Source organism: Salvelinus namaycush, chromosome 8 (genome assembly GCF_016432855.1).
Source record: "Salvelinus namaycush isolate Seneca chromosome 8, SaNama_1.0, whole genome shotgun sequence".
Lineage (NCBI taxonomy): Eukaryota > Metazoa > Chordata > Actinopteri > Salmoniformes > Salmonidae > Salvelinus > Salvelinus namaycush.
In genome coordinates, this window is record NC_052314.1 from 30,405,523 (window position 1) to 30,417,282 (window position 11,760).

At 43.2% G+C, this 11,760-nt stretch overlaps 1 protein-coding gene across 1 annotated transcript; it reads left to right on the plus strand.

Annotated features, from left to right (window-relative positions):
- The first annotated feature begins 9,736 nt into the window (after window positions 1–9,736).
- LOC120052095 (regulator of G-protein signaling 21-like) lies at window positions 9,737–11,463 on the plus strand. The gene is made up of 4 exons (XM_038998947.1): window positions 9,737–9,747; window positions 9,865–9,935; window positions 10,687–10,853; window positions 11,044–11,463. Exons 1-4 carry the CDS (start codon window positions 9,737–9,739, stop codon window positions 11,218–11,220), a joined length of 426 nt encoding a protein of 141 aa, XP_038854875.1. The 3' UTR covers window positions 11,221–11,463.
- Window positions 11,464–11,760: the final 297 nt, after the last annotated feature.

Sequence of the window (11,760 nt, forward strand, 5' to 3'; positions counted from 1 at the left end):
TGGTGACAAATATTACATTCTGATTATTGCATAAATTGACATGGACACCTATGATGTGTGTAAAATACTTTTTTGAAGGTTGTACTGATTATAATGAGCTAATGCTAAGCTATTTGCCAGCTATGTGTGGCGCTATGTCTGTTGACATTATACATTGCATTCTGGGTGTCACATAAACGTCTGTCAGACCAAATATATTATAACGAGGTGAAGGAATGGTTCACTCATCTTTCGAGTAAACTTCCGGAAGTGAATGAAGGGAAGTGAATGATTGTTGATGATACACCCCTTCAACATGCATACTGCAATCAGACCAAACCCATCTTGTCTCCTCTTATTAGCTTTGATTAACACGGAAAAAAACATTGTGGCGCGCACAAACTACCCATCGTCAGATTACTTTCGATTTCTAGAAAGTGTTTTTCTCAATTATTTCGATCGATGTTGAGCTCACCCGTGATGTGATGAATTATAAATAGTAATTGCTGGTTTCTGTCAGCCGAGAGTACTCTAAATATGACCTCTTGTGTTACATCAATCTTTCCTCAGTTAGCGCTAGGACTAATGTAGCCAACATTGTCTGGTTTGGATGATTGTGTTATGCTGTCGCTACTTCTGTGAATGTCTGAACATTGCATCCAAAAATAAACTGGTCACATTCAGGACACAACTTTGTAAGGACTGTGTATGTGCAAATGTTTCTGTGGAAAAACAGTGTGGCTAGCTCAAATGTTGACTGTTGCGTCAATCGAGTAAGTAAGTGCTCTAATCACACCGGTTTGAGCATACACTGCAAGGACCACTGTAGAATGATCACACCTGTATGTTGGTACTTGTGAAAAGGTTAAAGGTCGAGACCGAGTCTGCGTCTCTCACATGGATAGGCAGACCATTCCATAAAAATGGAGCCCTGCCTCCAGCTCTTCGCTTAGAAATACTAGGTACAATAAGGAGGCCTGCGTCTTGTGACCGTAGCATACATATAGGTATGTACGGCAGGATCAAATCAAAGAGATAGGTAGGAGCAAATCCATGAAATGCTTTGTAGGTTAGCAGTAAAACTTTGAAATCAGCCTTAACAGGGAGCCAGTGTAGAGAGGCTGGCACTGGAGTAATATGATCACATTTTTGGGTTGTCTGAAACTCAGGCATTCTGGGTGTCACATATATTTTGGGGCTTCACCATGTTTAATCGAAATGTACAGCTGTATTTCGTCCGCATAGCAGTAAAAGTTGACATTGTTTTTCTGAATGACATCACCAAGAGGTAGAATATATAGTAAAAACAATAGTGGTCCTAAAACGGAACCTTGAGAAACACCGAAACGTACAATTAATTTGTCAGAGGACAAACCATCCACAGAGACAAACTGATATCTTTCCGACAGATAAGATCTAAACCAGGCAAGAACTTGTCTGTGTAGACAATTAGGGTTTCAAATATCTCCAAAAGAATGTGGTGATCGATGGTGTTAAAAGCGGCACTAAGGTCTAGGAGCGTGAGGACAGATGCAGAGCCTTGGTATGACGCCAACACAACGTAATTTACCACCTTCACGAGTGTAGTCTCAGTATTATGATAGGGTCTAAAACCAGACTGAAGCGTTTCGTACACATTATTTGTCTTCACGAAGGCAGTGAATTGCTACGCAACAGCTTTTTCGAAAATGTTTTACTTCATCACCAAAAAGTAGAGGAATGGGAGATTTGATACATTTTCAGGATGAAGGTTTGATTTTTTCAGGAGAGGCTTTATTACTGCCATTTTTTGTGAGTTTGGTACACATCCGAAGGATAGGGAGCCATTTATTAAGTTCAACATAGGAGGGCCAAGCACAGGAAGTAGCTCTTTCAGTAGTTTAGTTGCAATAGGGTCCAGTAGGCAGCTGGAAGGTTTAGAGGCCATGACTATTTTCATGAATGTGTCGATAGATACAGGATTAAAACACCTGAGTGTCTCCATTGATCTTAGTTCCTGGCAATTCTGTGCAGATTCAGGACACTAAGCTTTGCAGAAATAGTCAGATTCAAAGAGGAGTCCGTAATTTTCTTTCTAATGTTTATAATGATCATGATCTTCTCATCGAAGAAGTTCATGAATTCATCACTGCTGAAGTAAAGGCCATCCTCTCTTGGGGAATGCTGCTTTTTAGTTAGCTTTGCGACAGTATCAAAAATACATTTTGGATTGTTCTTATTCTCCTCAATTAGGTTGGAAAAGTATGCTGATCGAGCAGCAGTGAGGGCTCTTTGATATTGCAAGGACTGTCTTTTCAAGTTATTCGAAAGACTTCCAGTTTGGTGAAGCGCCATTTCCATTCCAATTTGCAGGAAGCTTGCTTCAGGGTACTGGATTTTCTGTATACCAAGGAGCTAATTTCTTGTGACAAAAGTTTTTTGTTTTTAGGGGTGTGACTGCATCTAGGGTATTATGCAAGGTTATATTTAGATCCTCAGTTACGTAATGATTTTTGTACTCCGAAGTCCTTGGGTAGGTGGAGGAAGTCTGGAAGGGCATCGAGGAATCTTTAGTTTGTCTGAGAATTTATAGCGCTGCTTTTGATAATGCTTGGTTTGGGTCTGAGCAGATTATTTGTTGCGATTGCCAACATAATAAGATGGTGGTCCGATAGTCCAGGATTATGAGGAAAAACATTTAGCTCCACAATATTTATTCCATGGGACAAAATTAGATCCAGGGTATGCCTGTGGCAACGCGTAGGTCCGGAGACATGTTGTACAAAACACACTGAGTTGATGATGGCTCCGAAACCCTTTTGGAGTGGGTCTGTGGACTTTTCCATGTGAATATTGAAGTCACCAAAAAGTAGAATATTTTCTGCCATGACAACAAGATCCGATAAGAATTCAGGGAACTCAGAGAGAAACACTGTATACGGCCCAGGAGACCTGTAAACAGTAGCTATAAAAAGTGATTGAGTAGGCTGCAAACATTTCATGAATAGAAGCTCAAAAGACAAAAACGCAGTCTTTTTTAAAAGAAATTATTGAAATTTGCTCTCATAAATGTTAGCAACACCTCCACATTTGCGGTATGCGCGGGGGATATAATCACTAGTGTAACAAGAAGGAGAGGTCTCATTTAACACAGTAAATTCATGAGGCTTGAGCGATGTTTCAGTCAGGCCAATCACATCAAGGTTATGATTAGTGATTAGTTAATTGACTATGATTGCCTTGGAAGTGAGGGATCTAACATTAAGTAGTCCTATTTTGAGATGTGAGTTACAGTATTATCACAATCTCTTTCAATAATGACAGGAATGAAGGAGGTCTTTATTCCAGTGAGATTGCCAAGGCAAACAACGCCATGTTTAAGTTTGTCCAACCTAGATCGAGGCACAGACACAGTCTCAATGGGGAAAGCTGAGCTGACTACACTGACTGTGCTAGTGGCTAACAGCCTGCTGCCTGGCCTGCACCCTATATCATTGTGGAGCTAGTGGAGTTAGAGCCCTGTCTATGTTGATAGGTGAGATGAGAGCACCCCTCCAGCGTGGATGGAGTCAGTCACTCCTCAGCACACCAGGCTTGGTCCTGTTTGTGGGGGAGTCCCAGAAAGAGGCCCAGTTATCTACAAATTCTACCTTTTGGGAGGGTCAGAAAACAGTTTTCAACCAGCGATTGAGTTGTGCGAGTCTGCGGTAGAGCTCATCACTCCCCCTAACTGGAAAGGGGCCAGGGACAATTACTCGATGACAACACATCTTTCTAGCTAAGTTACACACTGAATATATGTTGCACTTGGTGACCTCTGACTGTTTCATCCTAACATCGTTGGTGCTGACGTGGATAACATTATTCCTATACCATCTACACTTGCCAGTTTAAGTCTCAGCCAGCAACATCTTCGGATTAGCCTTTACGTCGGTAGCCCTGCCCCCTGGTAAACAATGTATGATTGCTGGATGATTATTTTTAAGTCTAGTATTGTGGGTAATGGAGTCGGCTCGGTCTCCGATTCGTTGCTTAATTGGGAGAACCTGTTGAAAGTTTCTGTTGGCTGAATGAGCGACATTTTTCCAGAAGCCTTAAGAAAGTAGTCAGGCTGCGGGTAATGTGCAGGGGGATTTATACTACTATCTGTACTTACTGGTGGCAAAGACACTGTTTCATCCTTTCCTACGCTTAAATTGTCCTAACGATTGCGTCTGAAGCCGGGCTTGCAACTCGCCTATCCTCACTATAAGGTGATAGTTCATAGCGTAGCATAGCGTTAATGTTTCTAATTCGTTTTTTTGTCTGGTGGAACTCCTGTAGAACCATGTCCAGATAAAGTGTCTGGGGTGAAAATGTTGAACGAAAAAATTTGAGCGAGGAAAGAACTAAGACTTTGTTAAATATGTTAAATACAGAGTTTTGATTAAATGGTTAAAAAAATAAAAGTTTGGCAGGGATCCAAGTAGCACAAACAGCACAGTACCACAGAGACAAAGCGGAAATTATTAAATGAGATTACGGAGAACAAATACACAAACAGCAAAGACTGTGTTGAATATGGATATTGTACAGCGGCTGTGAATGTAAGTGTTACTGTGGGGTGAGCCTGCAGACAGACTGATGTTATTGAGGATAAACACAGACCCACTGAGACTGACAGATTACATATTACATACCTACAGCCAGACAGCAGCAGTAACCCAGACAGACAAAAAAACACATTAAATGGGAACCCTGAATGAGAAAAGGTTATAAGTATTTACATTGCTGCTCTCCATCGGAAGTGCCAATAAGGGAAACAATAAGGAAAGGACTTGTGGTTGAACACAATGAGTACATCCAACTACATTAAACGTAGCCCTAACCAATAGGTGTGTCCTGCCACTGAGACACATAGAGCCAAACACTAAGGCCATGGAGCAGTGGTAGCTGAGCTTTTAACATGAGCAATAGCGGCCACAGCAACTCTGTGCTTGGCCAGACCCACTGTCAGAGGAGGAGGAGAGGGAGAGAGAGAGAGAAGGAGGATAGGGAGAGAAGCCTAATAGAGACAGAGCTCCCCACAGTGGCTGATAATATGTTGGTTATAGGATGTCAGCTGTGGATTTGGCGATGCATACAATCAGGTACTATACTGTACACCAAATGGAAAAAAATGCATAGAGTGTATGTATGAGTGTGTCTGTGGGTCAGAGAGAATGAGAGAGAAAGAGAGAGAGAGAGCTTTATGTAGAGCATCGACTGTTAGATGCATCCTCCGCTATGGTAATGTTTGAAACAGTGGAGAAAGGAACTCAGCCAGGCCGCCAACGTACCGGAGAACAAGCGCCCACGCGTGGACTATTCAGCCTCTACATCCATCCAGTCCAGATTTATATACCCCCCAGAATGATCCAATGGAGAGCCGCACCTTGAATTGCTTGTTGTGCCCCCTACCTGCTCGGAGAACGAGCGAGGCACATCGCTGTGGGTGGGTGAGTGTGTCTGTCTGCCCATGTGTCCGTCTGTCCGTCTGTGTTTTAGTGTGTCTCTGTGCACTGTGGCTGTGGCTGGCGCAACCTCGCCGCAACCATAACCCGAGCTCCTTGAAACGTCCCGCGGCTATGTTCCTGCATCACCATGTTGGCCCTCTTTGAGGGATTTGTTCGGCCTAAACACACTGAGGGAGACTGGGGGCAACAAGGAGCAACCAGCCCCTTTGCCAGCCAGCCAGCTAGTTTTCAACCAGCCAGCCTGCCACTGTCCTTGTGTGTGAGAGAGGGAGAGAAGGATGGGGGGCGAGCAAGCAAATGAGCGAGTCAGGCCCTGGAGTTGAGCCCTCTCGGCAATCCTGTCCTGAGTCTGGAAATCCAGACACGCTCCCGCTTGCACCTCTGTGCCTGGGACCCCCCCGATTGTGCCCCAGCCCCGTCATCGGCAGGAAGGGTCGTGCTGCCTCAAGAAGTGCCCCACCAGCGGCGTATAGGTGTGCCTGTGCGTGGCGATGTTGTACAGGAGCTGAGCCATCCTCATCTGCATCGCGCCGCCTGTCTCCCCTATGTACGTCACGCCGCACAGATGGCAGCGGATGCCGTACACACAGTTGGCCGTGTGGAGGACCATGGCGACGGGAAGCGGATTGGAAGCATGGCCCTCGTCGAGGCATAGAGGACGTTGAGCAGCTGGCGGAAGTGCTCCCCCGGCACCTCCCGCCAGCCGCTCATTAAGAAGCCTCAGATAGCTCCGCACCAGGAGATCCCGGAGGTCGGAGTTCTTCATATAGGCAGAGATCCCCCTATAGGCAGAGATCCCCCCCGCCACCGCACCACCGGGAACGAGCACCTGGCCGACTGCAGGAAGCCCTGCTGCCGCGAGCAAGGTGTTGACCGCATCCTGGAAGTCGTCCTGTCGCTTACAGATGCAATGGAAACGCAGCAGCTGGGACTTGGCCAGGCCTCTGAAGGTGTGCCATGGGTGGTAGCTGGACAAGGGTTGCATTTAATTACATTTTGAGAGAGAGAAAGAGAGAGAGAGAGAGAGAGCGAGAGAGAGAGAAAAAGAAAGAAAGAGGATTTGGAAGGAAATAAAGTTGTTATTGTTACATTGGAAGTGAACAGGGATTTTTCCCAGTACGCCTGGTGGTCAAATGCTATGTAATTAGGGAGTAGTGTTGCCACAGAGCAACCAGAACAGAACAGAGGAGAGAGAAGAAGAAGGCTGCTGGCTAATCAACTCTCCAATCAGTATGGGGTGCTAATCACCATGAGTCCATGTGAAAATGCAAATCAGATTAATTAAAAATGGATGTCCCAGTCCTGTTTCTACTGTCATAACAAAAGATAATTAAAGTCCCAGTGCAGTCCAATTTTTTCCAGTGTTTTATATATATTTCCACACTATGAGGTTGGAATAATACTGTGAAATTGTGATAATGCGCATTAGTGTAAGAGCTGTTTGAAAAGACCACATGAAATTTCTACCTGTTTTGATGGGATGCAGTTTAGGCCTGCCTGGTGACATAAATGATTTAATCAGCCAATAAAAAGGAGAGTTCCAAACCTCTCTACCAATAACAGCTAGTTCCCCTCTCCACTCAGACTACTCCCAGACAGTCCTAGCAAAATTATTGTTTGAGAAATTGCTCATTTTAATTGAAAACAATCACAGTAAGGTATTTCATTGTTACCCAGAAATGATTTGATATTGAGATAAAATCGGCTGCATTGGACCTTTAAAAAATAATAAATATATTAAAATCTATTGTTCGTATCCGCTCTCTCCATCTCTTTATGTTTCTCTCTGTTTTTCCATCTTTCTCTGTCTCTCATTTTCTCCCACTAGAGAATGGATTTGAGTGAATAGAGAGATTTGATTGAAAATCAGTGGAATGTTATTTTCTTCTTCTTATATAAATAAGTCCTCCACAGGTTTGATTCAGTACACATGGAGAGCAGTGGTGGTTATTCAAATCAGGAGTTGAGCTGAGTCAAACTACTTCAGGGAGTCTATGTTGCCTCTGCAATATAAGTTTACACACTGTTTACCTAAGGTGTCATTTACACTTGTGAAATCTTTGTAGCTCATTAAGAAATCTTGAATAACTTGACGCAGTGTTGTAAAACATGCATTATCTACTGAAGAAGTCTGCTTCAAGGGCGTAGATGTTGCATATTTTACAGGCATCATTTATCACTCATGTACCTGAATAATTCCCAGCTGGACCACCTCTCATCTCCAGTGCAACCCTTCCCCTTTACTCAACATCTCTGCTCTCCTTCCACTGCAACCTTTCCCCTGGTCATTGTTGCATAGGAGTAATGTACTCTCAAATACATAACCTGGTGGGATGAAGGTCAATAAATAAAGGTAAAGAAATTATTTCATCACAAGCCTCAACAGGACTGAGTGTTCTCACCTTGTGAATGGATGAATAGAGGGAGGTTGGCTGGAAGATGAATGGCTGTTTCATTCAGCTTGGCAGAGGCACTGAGCCCAATGGATAAACTGGCCTTCACCTGCCCTTGTACACAGCAAAGCCATGGCCATAGTTCAGAGGGAATTAATGCATGACAAATACATGACAAATAGGAAAAGGGCTAAGATGGGTTTTATGTCTGCTCCTGGACACAGACCAAGTGAAAGGCTGGGGGAAACCACATAGAAGAAGCATGGCAAATCATGACCATGGAGGCCAGCATGTGTGTAAAGGCTTTTGTAACATACCTGATTCAAACACTATCCACCTAATACATGGTCTTAAACATTGTCCACGGTTAGTTGAATCAGGTGTGTAAGTGCTGGGCTGTAGAAATGCCTGCATACATTGTGGCACATGGCACAGAGGCTCATGAGAAGGAATGATAATGTTAGCCTGTGCAACATGAAACACAGGCTCATATCTGACAGGTTTTGTTTGTGTAGTCAGGTTTCCAGCTGCAGCAGTCACAGAAGCAGTGTTTTTATAGCACCTGTTCTCATTCTCCCACAGCGTCTCATCGAGGGCTCACAAATCTGCCGAGAGGGGTGGACAGGTAGAGACACTCCGCTGCGTCTGTCCCCAAAGCTGTCGCTTTTCCCCCTTGCTCACTACACTGCCAGTTCTTCTGTCATCAGTCATTTTCATAGCCCTCGTAACTGGGGGACGACGGTATGTGTGTCCCCCCCTGTCTCCCTCACTCCTTCCTTCCTTTCTTCCTCCTTCTTACCCCCTCCTCTGCTGCCTGTCTTCATGGGAGAGTGATGGGCAAATGGTTTATCGTTGAACTGAGTCGAACATCTCTCAGATTTTTCAAGCTTCCTTGATTCCCACCCTGGGAATTCCAAAATGCACAGTAAAATCTCTGAATCACCTCTTAACCCTCCCATCTGCCAATCCTCCTCCCAGCCCAACATGTGGATACTTGTGTGTTTTAGCCAGAGGGGAATAGCAAACGGGGGAATAGAATAGGGAAGTCCAACTAGAAGTAGGAAAAAAATCAGACGTTGTTGAGCATATCGACCAGTGCTAATTTTTCAGGAGTACAAACTCATTTTCAGGGATTTTGAAGGGATTTTGGATAACTATATATATACACATTGTAAGTACGAGCTTTATACTTTTATGTTCCTGTATAGAGAAATAGAGAAAACCTTGGGTTGGGACCGTTCCTTTCACATTCCTTTAATTCTGTACTGAACATCAACTGGCTGACCTAAATTGTTTTGCTGCTTTTGTTTGCATTTCTAAGCACAAAGGAATTATGCTTCATTGTAAGTGATTAGTAGTTCATATATCGTGAGTCTGATACAGAACACTGATCACTGATAAATGGTCAAACATGACAGATTATTGCTTGTTTTAAACTATTTTGACATGGGGAATGCTCCTTACTTCCGTAGCAAACTGTTGGTTACTGATTTCGGAGTAATACTTGTTATCTATTAATGAATCAATAATCATAATGGATGATCAGTGTCTTCTGAAACATCAGCAGATTCTGTCAGCTGAAGTTTAGAGGTTTTCTTTTTCCGTCCCATAATTCATAGCGATACTGTCCGGTTGCTGTTCTGCTTCTGCATTTTTTGGCACAAAAACATCTTTGACTAGACAGGCTTCCTGTGCTCTGTTGCCTCTCTCTCTCCGTCTCTATCTCTGTGTCTCTCTCTCTCTCTGTCTCTCTCTCCCCCCGTCTTTCTCTCTCTCCCTCTCTCTCTTTCTCTCTCTCTCTCCCTCTTATTTCTCTGTCTATCTCTCATTTTAGATCAGCTGTTTCCATCCTCCATCTCTCATGTTAGGTCGAATATCAGGCACAGGGGCATGGACAGGAAGTAAGTCAACATCATGTTCTGCTTAAATGTAAACCATTGGAACATCATCATCAATATCACATTCATCATCAACAACAATCAATTAAGAGTCTCTAGGCTTTTTTGTTGTTTCTGTAGGGCCCCCAAGCCCCCGAACGATGAAGTTGTGTCATGGCGACAGTCCCTCAAAAAACTTCTGGAGTGTAAAAGTAAGACAATGTACTCTTCTTTACTCTCTCTCTTTCTCTACTGATACTGTTGATACAGTCCTACCAAAGCAAGTGCAGATAAGTGGTGCCAGTATAAGTCTGAAGTCCTTGGAATAGGGGGGACAAGCTGGCTGCCATTGTACATATTTTGTCTTGTGTCGATTTAAGTCAGTTCTCCAGCTGTGATTTATGTAATGCAATTAGTGTGAGTAATGTTGGATCACGCAGTTTGTTGTTTGTTTGTGTTCCCAAAAGACTAATAACAATTGGCACAGCTGCACAGATCTTTAAGTAAGCTAAGCATTTTGAGAAGGCTACAGTAGGTTACAGGACACAAAGGACAACTATTCCCATATGACATCTAAAATAATGACTCACTTACATCTAAAACAACTGTAATGTTTTTTTGGCATTGTACATTTAACACCCTTATTCTGTTGTATATTAATTTACTGTAACAGCATTGGAGGTTGCAAAATAACAGTAGAGGACCATTTTAAAATGGAAACCCAGAACATCTGTTGTTGTGCTTGAGCAAACATATTCCTTTAATAAGTCTCTGTCATTTAGGGACTCACTCAAACTAAACCAGTTTGACAACTTCGTGGGCCAGCCTACTCTCTCTCTAAACCTGCAGGTCATGGGCAGTGGCCATGCTCACATGTGTGTGCCTGCCTGTGTGAATGTGAGTGTGATTCTGTCTGTAATTCTAATTTCACACCCTTCTCCTTTTTCTGTCTCTACTGTGTAGCAGGGCAGTTGGCCTTCAGAGAGTTCCTGAAGACAGAGTACAGCGAGGAGAACATCTTGTTTTGGCTGGTCTGTGAGGAGTACAAGACCATCACCTCCAACACTGAGATGGCTGAAGCAGCGAAGAGAATCTACACAGAGTTTGTACAGGTCGACGCCCCCAGACAGGTGCATAGAGACATCAGATGGAACATCTCTTTTGGTGTAACTTCATCTTCTTTCTTTCTGTCTTTCTTTCATTTTCTCTCTCTAGCTCTCTCCCTATAGCTGTCTCTCGGTCTTTCTCTCTATCTCCCCCTTTCTCTGTCCAACATAATGGTTTCACAAAGACAATGTTTCATTCATTACTCAATTCCAGATAAACATCGACTGTGAGACCAGGCAGGAGATTACAAACAGCATGTCTCAGCCGACCCTGAGCTGCTTCGACAAGGCACAGAGAGTGATATACAAGCTGATGAAAAAGGACAGTTATCCCAGATTCCTGAAATCTGAAATCTATCAGGCTCTTTTAGAACCATCAGACGCCAGCTGAGGTTCCAGGACCAGGTGAAGAATAATACCTGTCTACAACCATCGGGCTGTGGGCTGACAGTGATTCAACTCTCTCTTCTCTAACTACCTGTCCATGTTAGTTCAGCGTGGTTTAACTTTGGGCTGGAGCACAAAACACAGGGCTCCTGCTCAGCAGTCTCTCTAATGATAATTCATCATCTAGCTTAGTGGCTCCCAATCGTGTTCTATTATTGTAAGGCGGGATAATCTATCCATATAAAAATGCTACAATTATAGATATGATTAAACATTTTATACTATAAAGACTTTATTTACAGTGTAGCGTATTATGTATGTTTTATAACTTGTATTATTTTTTACAAGGTTAGTATTATCCATTGGTTATCCATTGATTGTTACTTTGCACATGAGCTGTAATTATTTATGGTATTTTCCCGCTGTCTATGTAAATTAGGATATGTCAGACTTGCCATTAATGTACAAGACAACATTTCTGTTGATTTGTTCATTTCTGTGTTGTTTCTGTCTATGACAGGAATTCAACAGGCCAACCAATGCA

Excerpts from the sequence above, each read along its gene's own strand:
- LOC120052095 (XM_038998947.1), top strand. Across the intron at positions 9,936-10,686 it reads AAAACTTCTGGAGTGTAAAA|CAGGGCAGTTGGCCTTCAGA; the intron begins GTAAGACAATGT and ends TCTACTGTGTAG. Across the intron at positions 10,854-11,043 it reads AGGTCGACGCCCCCAGACAG|ATAAACATCGACTGTGAGAC; the intron begins GTGCATAGAGAC and ends ACTCAATTCCAG.